Source organism: Lissotriton vulgaris, chromosome 1_2 (assembly GCF_964263255.1).
Source record: "Lissotriton vulgaris chromosome 1_2, aLisVul1.2, whole genome shotgun sequence".
NCBI lineage: Eukaryota > Metazoa > Chordata > Amphibia > Caudata > Salamandridae > Lissotriton > Lissotriton vulgaris.
Genome location: NC_141686.1, coordinates 61,881,397 through 61,900,496, shown reverse-complemented (window position 1 = coordinate 61,900,496; position 19,100 = coordinate 61,881,397). Strand labels below are relative to the sequence as shown.

General features: G+C 50.2%; 1 protein-coding gene across 1 annotated transcript; it reads left to right on the top strand.

Moving 5' to 3' along the window:
* Positions 1-8,780: 8,780 nt before the first annotated feature.
* On the top strand, positions 8,781-12,999 carry CDKN1B (cyclin dependent kinase inhibitor 1B). Its single transcript, XM_086952807.1, has 3 exons — positions 8,781-9,483; positions 10,677-10,800; positions 11,903-12,999. Exons 1-2 carry the CDS (start codon positions 9,048-9,050, stop codon positions 10,781-10,783), a joined length of 543 nt encoding a protein of 180 aa, XP_086808933.1. The 5' UTR covers positions 8,781-9,047; the 3' UTR covers positions 10,784-10,800; positions 11,903-12,999.
* Positions 13,000-19,100: the final 6,101 nt, after the last annotated feature.

Below are 19,100 nucleotides of genomic sequence, written 5' to 3'. Positions count from 1 at the left end.
TAACTTTAATGGAGAGCGACAGCCAGCACACCAAAATCCAAGGTCAACCAAGGCACTACCCAACGAGACAATCGAGCCGCCGCAGAGCAGGGTGCCTAGCTCTGTCCTTGGCACCATCTCCACCACAGTCGAGCTAGATCTTGGAAGGAAACCGACACTACCTCAGGGGAAAGACGCGGAGCAAAGGAACTTTGTCGTCGCACACCCACTCAGCAAGTAAGGGAGGGGGGGAGGGACAACAACTGGGGGAGGGGGAACGGAGGGGGAGCGGGGAGCACACACATGGGTCTACTTACTATCATCTGTCCTTTCTATACTCTACCTTTCTATCTTTCTTTCTATCTTTCCTCCTACACTCACACAGGAGAGAAGTACACGCAGGAGAGAAGGGGGACGGTCCCACACACGAGCGGAAGACCGAAAAGATGCAGAGGAAAGCCACTGCAATGCGAAACAATAGTACTATAAATGATAAACAACAACAAGAGTAGCATTGCGTCCGACATTAAAATAGTGTCCCTAAACGTCAAGGGTCTAAACAGCCCGGTGAAAAGGAGGAAGGTACTCGAACACCTTAGGAAACTCAAGAGCGACATATACGTACTGCAAGAAACACGATTGCAAGCAGAGGACATCAGCCGCATAGGGGCCAACTGGATAAGTGAGGTGCAGGGCTCACCAGCACAGAATAAGAAGAACGGGGTAATAACAATTATAAGCAAACACTCCAAAATAGAAGTGGTAGGCTCGCAGGCAGACGCACACGGGCGAATGCTCACGACGACACTCAGAAGGGCAGGGGAGACATTCCATGTAGCTAACATATATGGGCCCAACAGTGACGACAGAACATTTTGGGAGGGGGTGGGCGCACAACTGTACTCACTACCTCTAGGGGACTTGCTGATCGTCGCGGGGGATATGAACCAAGTCCTGGATCCAGCTATTGACAAGCATCCATACAGACCAAGCCAATCAACAAAAAATCCCCACATCCTTAAAAATCTCTGCTCCAAACTAAGTCTAAGTGACCCTTGGCGCTTAAGTAACCCAGACGCCAGGGAGTACACTTTCTTCTCCAACCCACACAACTCATACAGCCGGATAGATTACATTCTAATGTCAGAAACACACACTCACCTTATAGACCACACGGAGATAGGACCCAGAACTATATCAGACCACTCACATATAAGCCTAACACTATCGGGCAAACACAACGACGAGCCGACCCGCAGATGGCGATTCGACGACAGCCTGCTCCAAAACGCCCCAGCGAGAGCCAAAATAGAGGAGGCAATAAAAGAATACCTACTACTAAACGATGAACCAAACACAAGCAGGGAAGTCCTATGGGACGCCCTGAAGGCCACTATTCGGGGAACAGTCATGACAGTCAAGGGCAGGATGAACAAAGACAGAAACAAAAAAGTCGCAGACCTGGAGAAGGAAATTAAAAAACTTGAGAACAGCCACATAGCCAGATTAGATGACAGGAACACACTCACAAACCTAACTAAATTAAAGTACGAACTAAACAGAATACTGAGCGAGAGAGCGGGCACTTGGATCAATAAATATAAATCAATTAATCTGTGCACTGCAAACAAAGCGGGCAAAAACCTGGCATCCTATCTGAGAGGAAAGCAGAGACATCACACGATAAGTGCCATCAAAGACAAACACGGCATATCCCAGACCTCAAACAAAGACATCCTTGAAGTCTTCAGGGATTTCTACGAGGGACTGTACACAAAGGATGACACACTGCAAGATGATGGGGGGAAAGAGCTACTAGCGAACATAGCCACACCCACACTGACGGACCAGGAGAGAGACATTTTGGAAATGCCCATAACAGGGGACGAGATAGAGAGAGCCACGCAAGGCCTCAAAGATAACAAGGCACCCGGACCAGACGGGTTCACAGCTGGCTTCTATAAGCAATACCTGAACTTACTTAAACCCACAATGAGAGAGGTATTCACGGCATGCGCCCAGAGCGGACACATGACACCCTCAATGGCTGAGGCAAACATAATAGTGATACCCAAGGAAGGGAAAGACACAACAGAGGCGAAAAACTTTAGACCGATCTCCCTCATCAATGTCGACTGCAAAATATATGCAAAAATCCTAGCCAACAGACTCAACGCTTACCTTCCGAAACTCATACACAACTCGCAAGTAGGCTATCTTAAAAACCGGATGTCACATGACAACACGAGACTCCTATGCCACGTAATTAATCACTCCTCACACAGCGACAACGCAGCAGTCATGATAGCTTTAGATGCTGAGAAAGCCTTTGATAGAGTCTCATGGCCCTTCTTGGATCAGTGCATGGGGAAATTCAGGTTAGGCCCAAACTATAGGAAAATGGTGATGGCCCTATATGAGAACCCCAAGGCAAGGGTGGTGGTCAACGGAGGCACATCAAACACACTCAGCCTGGGAAGAGGAACTAGACAGGGATGCCCCCTATCACCAGCCCTATTCCTGCTAGCCATAGAACCGCTCCTCACGATGATCAGAACCAACGTGGACATTGTTGGAATACCAATAGGGGGAGAGACCTTCAAGCTAGCGGCGTATGCAGATGATGTACTAATAGTAACCGAAAACCCAGAGAGATCCATAAAAGCACTGACTGACACCATTGACAAATACGCCAAGGTCTCGGGGTACAAACTTAACAGGGACAAATCTGAATGCAAACCGCTAAACATCCACGCAACAAGAACAGTATTAGGAACATCAGGACTAACATGGCAACCAAAACCCATAAAATATTTGGGCATCCTTTTTGAGAGGGACCTAAGAATGACACTGGAACACAATGAGCACGCAACGATACAGAAAATCAAGGACAAAGTAGAGGGGTGGTCCCCCAGGTTCACAACATGGTGGGGAAGGATAGAGGCGATCAAAATGATGCTCTCACCAATGGTCAACTACTTGCTAACAATGCTCCCACTGACCAACACAGAGAGCTTCCACAAGACACTTGACAAAATACTAAACAGCTTCCTTTGGAGGGGTAAGAAACCAAGAATAAGCTTACACAAGCTAAGGCTATCTAAAGAACAAGGGGGCCTAAACATAACGAATTTCAAGCGATTCCAGACGGCATGCATAGCTAGACAGGGACTACACTGGCTAGACCCAAGAAAGGAATACACCCCAGCATGGCTATCCTTTGAGCGCGGCCTACTAAAGGGCATGAACCCCATAACTCTCCTGACAGCCACACGACACCCAGCAATGAGGGAGAACCCCATCCTCAAGAACACAAAGATAGCCCTATTAAGCGTCGACAAAACACTAGCAACAAGCATCAGGGGAGGCCAATTTGAATCCCTCTGGCACAACCCTACCTTAAAGTACAGAGATAAGGTTCTGGACATGCCGGCGTGGTACGGACAGGGCATATCCACGGCCCACGACCTTCTAAGACAAGGCGAGAACATAACGTTTGACACACTAAAGGGAGCACACAACCTACAAAACATAGAACTATACAACTTCCTGAAAATAAAAGTAGCTATTAGGAAGGCTAACCTCACAAGTCAGACACCGTCGCTCGTAGAGCTTGCGGCAAATCTAAACAAAACAGGACATCAAATAGCACACCTCTACAGAGCCCTACGCCCCAAGCACACCAAACTCAATGACAAAGTCACAAACTTCTGGGAGAATGTAGCGGGGAAGGCACTAAGCGAAACAGAAAGGGCCGAATTGTGGAGATCTACCACTAGGAAAAAGATAACTGCCTCATTAAATCAGACCAAATACTGGTTAGTGCACAAGGCTTACTGGACACCAGCCCGCCTTTCCACCCTGGGGATCCGAGAGAGCGACACATGCTGGAACTGTAACGATGGTAGGGGGGACTTAGAGCATCTCTTACTCAACTGCCCCCAGATCAAGGGTTTCTGGGAAAGAACGGGGGAACTAATCAAGGACATCACTGGCGTAGCCATACACATAGATTTTCCGAGTCTAGTCCTAGGCTTTGCATCCCCATCCATCACAACGACAGAAGACCGCGACCTCATTGACCTACTGCTAACGGCTGCAGTCAAAATAATCCTAAGCAATTGGAAGGACACCACAAAAGCGACACCACAGACATGGCTCAACTGGGTCACCTTCCTAAGAGGGGCAGACAACATTACAGCGAAATATACACCGAAAACACACAGGCAATCAAACATGTGGAGGCCCCTAGACCTCTACCTTTCATCGCATAAACCCCCCTAGGCGCAGACACCAGGCACCAGACAGCCACTGAGGGACACACCACAGGGACCGACACTCCAACAAGAGAAACCGGCTAGGAAGTACACTCTCCTATCTCCAACCTCTATCACTTTCTTTCTCTCTATCGTCCGGGGTGTTATACCCACCAGACAGATCAACGGGGGGAAAGAAGATAACGCCAAGCAAGACTCGGATAACGGACTTCTTCTTCCTTCATGGACTAGTAGATCTATCCGACCCCACGCACCATGGCAAGGAACGAGCTATTGCAGGACAATACTACTATACCCCCCCCCCCCCGCCCCCCCCCGGCGCCTTCTTTTCTCTTTTTTCTCTTTTTTTTTCCCTCCTTCTTTCCGCCACTCATGTATGCTCCATGTAAATATATATTTTTTTATACACAATAAAAAATTACAGAAATAAAAAAAAAAAATAAGTTTCATTAGAATACCTTTAAATGCACATAACATTATGCTATTGATCTATTAGTGTGCAAACTATTTTGAAACCAACCTAATATCTGTAGCAGCCCGAGCAGCTGGCCCCTCCCTTTACCTCCCACGGGACATGCCTGTACTTGCCCCTGGATAGAGTATAGAGCTGGCAGATCCAGTGTCAGGATGAGACACCGCTCAATTGGAGGACATGAAGCCAGGCGGGCAGCTCATCAGGCAACACTGGCACAGCCCGTACCCACCCACCCACCCCCAACAATGTGATGGATCAGAAAAGGCGCGTAGAAAGGAGCTGAAAGGGTGGCAAAGGCTCGATGACTTGTGTGCACAGAAGCCAATACATGTATGGTTATTTGCCCCAGTTTCCAGAGAGGATTCTCCAGACGCAAGGGCCAGCAGAAACATAGTTCGACATTAAATCAACCTCACTCACTAGCTCACACGCATACATCCCCCAAGTTCGTAAGAAGTCACTTACACACTTCGAACGCTCACGAGTATTACACACGCACTGTCAACCGCCATCACCTGATCAAATCTCACGCGCCTCTGGGGCGACCCTACCTCCTCCCAGCCGTGTTAAGCATGCCAAGCGTGGGAGTGTCAGCCTTACTCTGAGGCACTGGCATCCGACGTGTCCTCATTTACAGGAAAGGTAGTGATGTTGGGGCGGACGCATCCTGAGCCATTGACACCAAGGGACAGATTTACAAGCCCCTTGCGCCACTTTTGCGTTACCATTTCCATGTTAAAAGTGACGCAAATGTGGCGCAAGGGGCTTGCAAATCTGCCCCCAAGTGTGCGTCGCACAAGCCCCAGCTGATCTGCGCGACTGCGAGACACGGGGTGAGGATACTTTCCGATGCTGACAAAAGTTTACCGAGTGCATACAGGAAACTAGACTCCCGAAACACCTGCGTCACACATTTCCCCTCCCCCTACAGCTCAAAGTCAGCCATGGGGACACTTTCCTGCAACAACAAACTGTACGTGCTGCTAGTCTTGCCCCCGCCCGTCGCTGCTACAATGCTATGTCATGGGTGCCGTTGAGTGAGGCTGCACGGGTGCTGTGGCGTGTTTCTGTGCTTTGGATGTCATCTCAGCGCTTTAAAAACAAACCAAAAAAAAACCACCCATGCTTCTTCCTGCTCTCCGCTGCTGCTCTTACGAGTGTGCAGCGCCCCTCACTCCTCGGCTGTAACACGAGCCCCCCTCCCCTGCGCTCACAGAGTGCGCCACTCGTTCACTTATCCCACCGCGGTGTCTGGTTACTACGCGGCGCTTGCTCGGGTCTCGCCCTCTACCGGCTTCAAGTGTCACTGTGCCTCGGAGGGTACTCGGCCTTGAGGCGCCCCTCGGGTGATTGGGCGCGCTCTCTTCTGGGTTACCCTGACCAGCCTCAACCCCAGACATCTCGAGCTAGTCTCTCGTCACGCTCCCCGCTACTGGTACAGTAACCGCAGCGGTGCCCTGTTACCCTGGTGCACGTCCCATCAAACCGTGCAAGGGCAGAGGCTAGGCAGACGACAGGATTCCCTTTAGTAACTGCTGGCGGATGCCCGTCGTGTCCTCTCGTGCGTGCCCGGCTCACGGTGGCTGACTTGTGGAGGGCGGCGCACTTCCAGATACTTTACTTACTCTGCGAGGGGTTTTTCCAGCATTTACATAAAGAGTCAGAGCCCCTCCTCTGCACTCTGCTGCTCACAGATACCATACCCCGCCGACTATCGGGACCGGTCCAAGGCTCTAGCGCTCCTAAGGTGCCCTTATGTAACGTAACTGGTGCTAATGTAAAGCGCTCCAATACCTTCGGGTTGAGTTCGCGCTATATAAAAACTGCAAAAAAAAAGTGCCTCGAGTCTTTCCTGTCTGGTCATTAATTAGAAGCGCCCGGCCGTGATACTAAGCGCTCACTGTTACTCTGCTCTCAGAGGGGGCTGCGCGGCTTTTCTACGGGAACCCAGCCTTAACACTCTATTGGCTCTTTGTTCCTTTGGTTGGGGTCATCCTGAACGTTGTGAGCGTCAGCAACCGCTCTCAAAACTCTCGTGCTCACCGCTACACCGGTGGGTGCCGGCAAATATCCAGGCAGTACCTTTACGCGTTAGAGCCTCCCCCCCCCCCCCCACCCCCCACTCCACTTGGTGGCTACCGGCAGATATCTTGGCTGTACAAGTACGCGTGAGAGCTCACCTCCCCAGATACTTAGAGCTTAATGTTACGTCTAAAGCGCCCATCTTCAACAGATACTTTGGTGCTCACTGTTACTCCGGTGGGTACAGGCTGTACCAGTGCGTGCCAAAGTCCCCTCCCACTGATACTTTGGTGCTCACTGTTACTCCGGTGGGTACAGGCTGTACCAGTGCGTGCCAGAGTCCACTCCCACTGATACTTTGTTGCTCACTGTTACTCCGGTGGGTACAGACTGTACCAGTGCGTGCCAGAGTCCCCTCCCACTGATACTTTGGTGCTCACAGTTACTACGGTGGGGACTGGCTGTACCAGTGCGTGCCAGGGTCCACTCCCACTGATACTTTGGTGCTCACAGTTACTACGGTGGGGACTGGCTGTACCAGTGCGTGCCAGGGTCCACTCCCACTGATACTTTGGTGCTCACAGTTACTACGGTGGGTACAGGCTGTACCAGTGCGTGCCAAAGTCCCCTCCCACTGATAGTTTGGTGCTCACTGTTACTCCGGTGGGGACTGGCTGTACCAGTGCGTGCCAGGGTCCACTCCCACTGATACTTTGGTGCTCACAGTTACTACGGTGGGTACAGGCAGGCCCGGACTGGCCGTTGCGGGCACCGGGAAATCCCCCGATGGGCCGCACGGGTGTGGGCCGGTTTGGGGCCCCTGGGGGCCGTTTTTGTTACAGGGTCGTTTTTTGCAGCATAGCTGCAAAAACGGCCCTGTAACAAAATCGGCCGAAAACCGGCCCTGGCAAAGAGCGCGGCCGGCCCCCCCTCCCCCCGGGTGGAGGGGAGGGGGGGCCGGCCGAGCACTTTGCCAGGGCCGGTTTTGGTTCCCAGTCCGGCCCTGGGTACAGGCTGTACCAGTGCGTGCCAAAGTCCCCTCCCACTGATAGTTTGGTGCTCACTGTTACTCCGGTGGGGACTGGCTGTACCAGTGCGTGCCAGAGTCCACTCCCACTGATACTTTGGTGCTCACAGTTACTCCGGTGGGGACTGGCTGTACCAGAGCGTGCCAGAGTCCACTCCCACTGATACTTTGGTGCTCACAGTTACTCCGGTGGGTACAGGCTGTACCAGTGCGTGCCAAAGTCCACTCCCACGGATACTTTGGTGCTCACTGTTACTTCGGTGCGTGCCGGCAGCTGCCTCGGCCGTTGCATTAAAGTGCCGGAGTCACTGGCTGATGCTCCGGTGCGCTCGATCTGGCGAGTATCTTTCATTAAGTGTCAAAAGCCTTTTTTTCCCTCGACCTATAGTGATCTCTGATACTATCTCGCGGATACTCTGATGCTGTCACTGCGACTGTGACGGGCTGTCATTACTATTTCTATACGTCTCGGGGATCTCGTGCAGCCCATCATTCCCCGGGTGACATGGCTGTCATTCGGCTTCTTGATCTTTGTAAATGCGCCGGGGACTCCCCTGACGGATTTATTAAGTGTCAGCGCCACATATCCCAATGCGAGAAGTTAGTAAGGTCTGAGCTGACTGTTCCGTAAAGTGTCAGCAACCCCGCCCAGTAAATAAAGAAATAACTCTAAAGCGCTGTTACTCTGGTGGGTCACCGTTCCATTAAGCACCAGAGCCCCTCCCGATTACTCGCTACTCCAGCAGGCTGTCACGGCTGGAGATGTTTGCAGCAAGCCCCGGGCCCCGCCTCGGAGCTCCAGCCATTGCCAGAAGCCCCTCCCCGACACTGCCCCCTTGTTATGGTAGTAAAAGTCAGGCTGCCCGCTGTTTACACACGGCCTCCCTCCCATCCCCCCGGTTCCACCTTTACTGGGGTTTGGCAGAGGAGAGGCACAAGCCGTCAGGCGGCGGGAGGGACCTGCCCAGGCCTCGTCCAATCGGAGCCCTGCCCTCTTTTAAATAGACCCGAGCTGTCCGTCAAGGCGCCTGTCGTCAGCCTCTTGCCATCGCCATATTGGGAGAGTGCGAAGGCTCGGCTGTGCCCGCAGACTGACGCTGCTCTCGCCGGGCTCGGTCTGTCGCAGCCGGCGCACGCACCCAGGGTCGCACCGCTCCCGCACCGGTTGCCCTCAGACTGCTGGTTGTTTTTTTTCTCACCCTGGGATTGGATCGCTGAAGTGGAGGAGCCGGTGCAGGGAGCCTTCGCTTGGCTGCAGCTCTCCAAGATGTCAGACGTGCGAGTGTCCAGCAGCAGCCCGTCCCTGGAGCGGATGGAGCCGCGGCTGGCCGAGATGCTGCCCAAGGCGCCCACCTGCAGGAACCTCTTTGGCTGCTTTAACCGGGATGAGCTGAGACGAGAGCTGGAGAAGCACCAGCGGGAGAGCGAGCTGAAGTTCAAGGAGACGTGGAACTTCGACCCCCGGGAGGAGAGACCGCTCCCAGGCAGGATGGACTGGCAAGCGGTGCCCAGGAGCGCGGTGCCCGGGTACTATAGCAGACCCTGCCCCAACAAGAGGGCGCACTCGGCTCCGAGCCTGGACGTCAATGGCAACCGCTCGGACACTTTTCAGGGAATATCTGGGGACTTGACAGAGAATGGAGACAAGCACACGGATTCGCTGGAGCACTGTTCCGGGCAGCGGAAAAGACCAAACACCGAAGGTAGGAGAGCAGACTGTGTGCTGTTCACTGAGGCTTGCTGGGCACGGTCTGCTCAGGGGCTTGTCTAGCCAGGGAACTACTGGTCCTGTTAAAGAGCGCTCCTCTTCGAGGACGCACTAGCTTTACACAGAGTGTTCGTAGTGCACCGGCACCCACTGGGTGTTGTCTGTTCACGGACTTGACAGTGGGACTGGTCTGCTGGTACCTCCACTGGACGGCAGGAGCCCCTTGCGAATAGAGGTCTTAGAAGCACCTCTCGGGATGCAGTGATCCCGGCGCGCTGCCATGCAGTGACCACTTCTTGAAGTACCTAAATAGCCCGTGCCCACGATTAATGCGGCGTACAGTTTATAGCATCATTTTTAATATGGCTTATTCGTAGAATCCACCAGGGAAAATGGGTGTTTCCACACTATTTCTGTCGGAAATACAATTGCCACTCGAAACACCACTGACAGTCACGACACGAATTGGTTTAAAACGTCGACTGGGTGACGTCAGTTTTAATTTTTATAAACGCCGAGTGGCATAGAAAAATGTATCAGAAAAAACTGCTCCATGATAATGTTTTGCTATACATCATTAACACAATGCTCGTTTTGGGAGAAAAACACTTTCCCAGTGACAACGCATTTTTTTTTAAGTCATAGAGCCGCACACCCCAGCCCTGATGCCCTGCGTTGCCCGTAATTTTGGTACATAACGCCCCACCCGAAGCTGCACTCCACGTCTTGACGTTTGTATAGGCACAGGCCGCTGACTCGACTCTGCACAGCGCGCCGTCACCGAGGGGCTTATTTACAAGGCTCTTGCGCCACTTTCCCGTCATTTTTAACATTGGAAAAGTGACGCAAATGTGGCGCAAGGGCCTTGTAAATAAGACTCTCCGGGGCTTATTTACAAGGCTCTTGCGCCACTTTCCCGTCATTTTTAACATTGGAAAAGTGACGCAAATGTGACGCAAGGGCCTTGTAAATCTGGCCCTTAGTTTACAGGCTGTTGTCGTCTGTGTTAAATTGGTAACGCGGTCACCGCCTATCCATCTACGTAAGACACTTCAAAGTAAAAAAACAAAAAAAACACAAAGGTGTTTGGGGACGGCCCTTTGGCTTTCTTTTCAAAAGTATGTATTTGTTTAGGCCTAGATTGCTCCCTAGAGCAGATGTGTAATGTGCTCTTAACTCTGTGTCTAGATGCGTGTCCTCCGTCGAAATCCAGCAAGACAGAAACGGACGACCCACCCTGCAGTTCAGTGGAACAGACGCCCAGCAAATGCAACCCCCGAAGACATCAAACGTAAAAAGCCTCTTTTTGTAGGTGGGTACGCCTTCTGCTTGGGGGGATGATGTCTGCGTGTGTCAAGTTGTGTGTGATGTTATTTCGGTCCTGATAACATTTAAAATAATATTCCAATCGAGGTCTGTTGTTCAGCGTAAACAATATACTTTTTATGTACATGCCCACGCCCACCAGGGTTTAAAAATCAACAGTTACAGGTGTCCTTGCAACTTGCAGGTACTTAGCTCTTGGAGCTATGATTGGAAACAGCCGAATAATAACACAGTTTTCACTAGTTACCGTTTATATAATATTTGTGTTTTGTACTTGCAAACATTTTTTTTAACAAAGACGCTAACATAAGCAAGGTACAGGGCACAAGATACACAACTGTCTATTAATTTGTCGGAGGGATTTGAAAATATGCCGGTATGGTGTTGGGTGAACGAACCATGGTGCCAAAGGTTACCTTACCATTCAGGCGTTAACAACTTTAAGCCTGGGCAGATGTTTCTCACTAAACTAAGTAAATACTACAAAATGCCTATGTTTTCAAGAAGATCGGTTAGACTCAATTCGTGTTTAGAAACGCTATGACTCCGATAGATAGAGGTAGGTGACAAAAAAAGAAATGCAGGCCACCAGCCTGCTAGAGCCGTCAGAGACCCGTGCTGGGGTAAACAGCCCAGGAACACGTCAGCAGGCTTGTGTGTATGCTAATGCGATACTACTGACTGTTTGTTTGGGTGTTCGGAGGGGAAATGAACAGCTCAGAACCACACCGAGTGGAAACCAAAACTCGCAGGCTGTCGCAAAGCTCTGCACTGGAAGACCCAAGTGACCCCATTCTGGCAGATTTGTCATTCTTTTATGCCGATGTTGTTAGCAAGGGCCCCTAGACTATCTGTGTTATGCCAGCTGCGTGGGCTCTACAGTCTTTCAGCGTAAAGCAGTCTGTTTCAAAGCAAACAGAAGACATTTGACTTAACTTCTGGCACACAACTCTGGCTTGCATGGTTTCTTTGTTTGTCTTAAACCGAATGCTACAAATGTTTTTCTTCAGCTGTACTTTGCTGCATCGACCTCGCCCCAACACTGCTACTTTTATTAACTTGAGTCTTGTGTTTTTGCTTTTTTGCAGATAAGAATATATATGTATTCCTTGCGAACCAGGGAAGATGTATAAAGTTTTTTTACAGACATATCGAGAGACTCCCTTCGACTGGGACATCTACTGTTTAAGCACTGAAGAAATAACACTAAAGTTAGGCAGCCACAAAAAGGACTGCCTCTAAAAAGCATTATATGTAGCATCTTGCAATTAGGAGTTTCTTATTTGCTTCGTTGTACTACCTGTGTATATAGTTCTTAAGTTTTCATGTAGCACATACAAACTTTGTTGGGGGAGAAGTCAACATTGATTACAAATATTTTTTTCTGTACCCCTGATGTTGCAAATTATGCCTTGGCCTGTTCTGTTGAATTCTAACCTAAGGCGTATTTTTTTTTTATTGAATAATACTTTTATAATGACGCTCAAATGAAGAGATGCGGTGTCGTGTGCTTGTTTTAATGTTTAATCTTGAAGGCTGCGTTGGTAGTCCAGTGTCATCTTGATATATCTACCTAGATATATATTGTAAATGCTGCCAGGCCTGGTTACAGCATCTGGGAGCCGCCCAGTTTCTTTAACTATTGCCAGTTATATTGAGCTGTTTAAGTGTCCCTGCGCCTAGCGGTACAAGGAGACAAAAAATAATTAAATTCATTGTAGCGCTTAGTTTTATTAGGCCATCAGCTAATTTGACTATTTTGGAACAGACTATAAACGTTAGCCTCAAATCTCCCTCACTAAATTTGTACTAAATGGTATTCCCATCATCCAACAGTATTTCTACATTGCCTGTGTATCTGTATGTATATATTAAAAAGGATATAACGTGTACCTGTGTACATACCTCTGTAAAGACACTGAGAAAATATACTAACTTATTTATGTAAAAGATTTTTTAAACAAAGTATCTAGAAAGGTTTGTTGGTCCTTAAATGCCAGAGTGTCCTTTTTGTGCATTTGTAAAAGCTCTATTTGTTAGACATTAGTTGTTTTCCTCCTCTCAAAATAATGACTGTGCTTAAGGTATGCAAACTGAGCCAGGTTTTATATTTTTTGTAATGCGTTCTAAAGAATATTCTGATTATTGTTCCACAACAATCAATAAATAACTGCCATACTCATGAGCACGGTGTTGTTTTATTTGAAATGTTAACTGAGAACTGGGAGAAGAAGTATTGCTACAGGAAAATGAATTTGTAATAGTATTTTGCTTTTAGGCTATCCGAAGCAAGCTTATCAGAGTTGTGAGAAGGTCTGGGTATTGGGTCCAGAGCATAAAACCTTGCAAAACATTTTAACAGATCACATGGCATCTTCGATTTCCAGGGAGAGGCCATCACCTTAACTGTAATCCTCAAACCAGATCAACACGTATGCTCCTGGGTAAGGCCTAGTTCCCTCTGCTCCTATTGGATGGACGATTTATCACAAATGACCCTCAGTTGACATAGGATTGTTTGTCACTATCCGCCGAGAAACGTCAGAGCATCTACTTTCAATGTGGATACTCCTACTAGTAGAGTTTGCCTCAAAATTAATGTGAAACGTGATGAACGCCCACACCCTCCATGTGCCTGTCACAGATAGTTTGGGCTCTTGAACTCCCATCCCACCAGCTTTCAGCAGGAAGAAAATTAGAAAAATAGTGCTCCATTCACCCTCCCCCCCCCCCCCCGTCCCTCCCAAAACAATGGTTTATCGGAAGGCGCTCCTCATATGTACATACTTTTGATGAGGTCAAATACTGTAAAGCAGTCGCAATGTTCACCAAGATTCAACTGGATACCCGCTTTCCTTCACCATGTCACTCACTTGGTATTTTCTTCGATAGTAAGTGTCACGAGTTTATGTTCAAAATAGATATCAATCAAAAAACCGATACTAACAGTCTCTCAACATTAACGGTCTCTTTCTTTTGCTTCCTGAAGACGAGAACGTGTGCTTATTAAGAAAATAAATCTTAAGCGCACAGACAAAAGTCCTGCCATAAGATGAAAAAGTAAGCAGAAATCAAAATCATTAGATACACTAAAAAACAACAACGGGAGTAACCCAAATACAAATCACAAGCTGACTTGGACAGCTTTTTCCCGCCAAAATGTTGAACATCCGTTTCTTCTAATGAGAAACGTTTTCCCGCCAAAATTAATCTTGGTCACAGCTTTACTTGGCCTATAGGGGCGCTATAGTCCTTAGACCCAACGCGGCTCGACGAACTGTTCTCTCCCCAGAGATAGAGTGTAAGAGGTCTCTACCTGAACATACTTCTGTGTATCTGCAGTGGAAGAGGCTATGTTGAAACTCCAGTTTGCTAAGAAGTTCAGCAAGTGACAAAGCCTATTTATGCAAACAGCATTTAAATTCGAGTGGGCGTTCAGTAAAGGCCCAGCGATTTTGATTCACACATCACAATTTTCAGAAAAATTACGATTAATTGAATTGGTATAGCCAAGGCAAGAATACAGTAATAGTGGTACACGTAATCACGAGGAATATGATACACCGAACTGAGCGGGTTTACCTGTACAGATATGCAGTGGTGCAGTTACAGCAGAAGGACACCACGATCGTTTTAAAGTTGAGGTTTGGTAGCTACTTTGCTAATACTGCTACAAAAAACTTTTTCTGGACAATGTACGAATGTTCTCCAGTACCGACGTGCAACACGCTTAAATGTGGCCGAAGACAATTCCACGCACTTGTAAACGTGGTCAGCAATTTTACCTCCATCGGATTTAAGAATGAAATCCACCTCTTTTTATTATGATCTGAAATAAGATTGTCATCTTCGGTGTTGCACCATAGTGGTAACACCTGCCTAGGAAAATGGTCCTTAAAATGCACTGGTAAGAATAAATAAAGTAACGTATTATCACATCCAAGGGTATATTCACTTCGGACTTTAAATTATCCCCTGCACGGCATCCTTGTCAAAATACTAATAATAAAGGGTAACTGGAGTTGTGTGGAATTATCTTTCCCGACTTCGCCCAGGGGTTCGTTGGATACCTAGCTTAGGCGAGTGATGCTTAGAGACAAGACCCTGCTCGTACCCACACCACAGACCTTTCATTACTGCAGGTGCATGGAAGCAATGCACCCATCACCCTTAGACCGATATTAGGTTCCCAGGCGTATTGCTAGAAATGCGAGCAGAGCGTGTGACGCTGTAAACGAGAAACAGTTGCATTTTGAGCAATTCTACATGAGACAAAAATACAGGGAGGGGTTGGTAGGAAGTCCTCCTTTGGTGGATAAGGCACCCGCCCAGCACAGATCAAATGACACGCACTTCTCTTGATTGCGGATACAAACAAGCCCGGAATAATACACCGTCAACGGGCATACAAGCAGTTTGCCCTGAAGGGATAAGAAGTTTGCGGTCACATTTCATCAGTGCCCAGCTCTCTCTGTCCAATGCAATGAGCATGGCCGGGAATTCGGTTTAAGTTGGGTGACAAATGCAGAGTATTACTAACTACCACTAAATGCTACATTATTTTAATTTTCTCGATGAGCGCGAAGATCACTGGAAAAAGACAACGGCTCCTGTGTCACTCGTACTGATGCTGACCCTTGACACGCTCAGGTTTTAAAACAGAACAGTTCTCCATATATATGCTTATCCGCAGTTTTACTGATTCAGGGCGACTTAAGCAGGTGCAACGGACGGTTACCAAATGCACTAGTATTCAATGTATTGATCTCTGAATAATGGAGTGAACGGACCACCCCGGATTCACGACTTGCATGCAGATGTCAACAGCGAGCGTTAAACGCGAGCAAATCTGCCGTGCATTAGAAATGAAAAGGGTGGTAGCATCAATCCTATCGAGACGACTAGTGCGGGGAGACTTCTTTATATTCATTACTATACATTCCGCACTACATCATCTAAGAGAAATACACCCTCAATTTAAGCAGCAGGTACGATGCGTGCATTAAGGCCAATTACTTAGCACACCGGGATACACGAGGTAACAAAGGCCGCCTTCTGCCAAGCAAGCCCGCAGAGGTCAATTGAAGCATCCATCACACCAATAGTACGGTCCGGAGGAAGCCCGGAGTCCCTCAGCAGGCGCCACGCAGCCCCGGCTTCCCTCGGTCCACAAGCAGCACTACCTTCATCAGTAGATCAGCAGTAGCACGACCTAACTATGCATCACAGAGCGTTCTGCACAGCCGGGGATCGCTTCCTCGGCACATTTCAATAGCACGTGCTGCCAAACAGCAGAGACCAGCACAGAATACCAGCATGTACCCACAGCAGCACGTTTCACAGCACAGTCCACGTCTCCCACCCCACAAGAGACGCACTGCTCGGCTATGTGTCCCAGTACATCAGATACCAACACTGTCTAGTGCCTTGGCACGCCTGTCAACAAACCTGACAGCAGCACTGTCCATCAGCGCATCAGTGCCCTCGTGTCACTAAGTGCTCTAGACACAGCTCTGCCAGCACGTCTCAGAGTCCTAGAAGTCAGAAATGAGAAGCGCCTTTTCTGCGTCTGCTACCTTACCAGACAGCAGCACTGCCTCACCATGTCTCCCAGTGCACCAGACAGCAGCACTGCCTCACCATGTCTCCCAGTGCATCAGACAGCAGCACTGCCTCTCCATGTCTCCCAGTGCACCAGCCAGCAGCACTGCCTCACCATGTCTCCCATTGCACCAGACAGCAGCACTGCTTCGCCATGTTCACACCACCTGCCAGCAGCACTTCCTCGCCATGTCTCACACCACCAGACAGCAGCACTGCCTCACCATGTCTCCCAGTGCATCAGACAGCAGCACTGCCTCTCCATGTCTCCCAGTGCACCAGCCAGCAGCACTGCCTCACCATGTCTCCCATTGCACCAGACAGCAGCACTGCTTCGCCATGTTCACACCACCTGCCAGCAGCACTTCCTCGCCATGTCTCACACCACCAGACAGCAGCACTGCCTCGCCATGTCTCAGAGTACACCAGCCAGCAGCACTGCCTCGCCATGTCTCACACCACCAGACAGCAGCACTGCCTCGTCATGTCTCGGAGTACACCAGCCAGCAGCACTGCCTCGCCATGTCTCACACCACCAGCCAACAGCACTGCCTCGCCATGTCTCACACCACCAGACAGCAGCACTGCCTCGCCATGTCTCAGAGTACGCCAGCCAGCAGCACTGCCTCGCCATGTCTCACACTACCAGACAGCAGCACTGCCTCGCCGTCTCCCACACCAATAGACAGTAGCACTGCCTCACCATGTCTCACACTACCAGACAGCAGCACTGCCTCGCCATGTCTCAGAGTACTAGATTTCAGAAATGGAGTAGCGCCTTTTCTGTGTCTGCTACTTCACCAGAGCCCCACTGCATCAGATGCCAGAGCAAACCCTGGCTCGTCATGTCTCCCACAACACCAGACAGCAGCACTGCCACCATGTCCCAGTGCACCAGACAGCAGCACTGCCTCACCATGTCTCCCAGTGCACCAGCCAGCAGCACTGCCTTACCATGTCTCCCAGTGCACCAGACAGCAGCACTGCCGCTCCATGTCTCCCAGTGCACCAGCAGGCAGCACTGCCTCGCCGTCTCCCACACCAATAGACAGCAGCACTGCCTCGCCATGTCTGCCGGGGCACCAGACAGCAGCACTGCCTCACCATGTCTCCCAGTGCACCGGCCAGCAGCACTGCCTCGCTGTCTCCCACACCAATAGACAGCAGCACTGCCTCATCATGTCTCCCAGTGCCCCCGACAGCAGCACAGCCTCTCCATGTCCTCGAGTGCACCAGACAGCAGCACAGCCTCTCCATGTCCTCCAGTGCACCAGACAGCAGCACTGCCTCACCATGTCTCCCAGTGCACCAGACAGCACCCATGTCTCACTGTGTCTCCCAGTGCACCACACAGCAACACTGCCTCACCATGTCTCCCAGTGCACCAGGCATCAGCACTGTCTCTACATGTTTCCCAGTGCACCAGACAGCAGCAGCAGCACTGTCTCACCATGTCTCCCAGTGCACCAGGCAGCAGCACTGCCTCGCCATGTCTCCCAGTGCACCAGACAGCAGCACTGCCTCACCATGTCTGCCAGTGCACCAGACAGCAGCAGCACGGGATCTCCATGTTTCTCAGTGCACCAGACAGCAGCCGCACTGCCTCACCATGTCTCCGAGTGCACCAGGCAGCAGCACTGCCTCGCCATGTCTCCCAGTGCATCAGACAGCAGCACTGCCTCACCATGTCTCCCAATGCACCAGACAGCAGCAGCCTGTCTCACCAGGTCACCCAGTGCACCACACAGCAGCAGCCTTTTCTCGCTGTCCCCCAGTGCACCAGACAGCAGCAGCACTGCCTCACCATGTCTCCCAGTGCACCAGACAGCAGCACTGCCTCGCCATGTCTCCCGGGGCACCAGACAGCAGCACTGCCTCACCATGTCTCCCAGTGCACCAGACAGCAGCACTGCCTCGCCATGTCTCCCGGGGCACCAGACAGCAGCACTGCCTCACCATGTCTCCCAGTGCACCAGACAGCAGCACTGCCTCGCCATGTCTCCAGAGGCACCAGACAGCAGCACTGCCTCACCATGTCTCCTAGTGCACCAGACAGCAGCAGCACGGGATCTCCAAGTTTCCCAGTGCACCAGACAGCAGCAGCAGCACAGCCTCACCAGGTTTCCCAGTGCACCACACACAGCAGCCTGTCTCACTGTCACCCAGTGCACCAGACAGCAGCAGCAGCACTGCCTCACCATGCCCCCAAGTGCATCAGACAGCAGCACTGCCTCACCATGTCACCCAGTGTCCCAAACAGCAGCACTGCCTCACCATGTCTTCCAGTGCATCAGACAGCAGCAGCACGGTCTCACCAGGTCTCCCAGGCTAGACCACCAGGTCTCCAACAGCATCTGACGTCATAGGGAAGTACTTCCTCACCAGGCAGCCCCATGCCACCTGCAGGTCTCCTGGCTGTCCACATGACCTATGTCGGACTAGAACAGAAAATAGGCTGGCACCAAACAAAAAAGCTGTTGAATCAGATAGATAAAAATATGGCGCACCCACGCAAATCGGGGCAGTTTAGAAGTTGTAAAGACACGCTTTCTGCAGGCTATATTTGTGGTAATATCAGGTAAATTAACTGGAAAAAACGGCCTAACAGGATACAGAACAGCCCCACAAACAGCAAAAATCACAGCCCTTGAACGGACCTGTCAGACCAGCTTTTTAGGTCTCGCG

Coding starts and splice junctions, on each gene's coding strand:
- CDKN1B (XM_086952807.1), top strand. CDS start 9,048: ATGTCAGACGTGCGAGTGTCCAGCAGCAGCCCGTCCCTGGAGCGGATG. Junction 9,484..10,676: donor GAAAAGACCAAACACCGAAG/GTAGGAGAGCAG, acceptor CTCTGTGTCTAG/ATGCGTGTCCTCCGTCGAAA.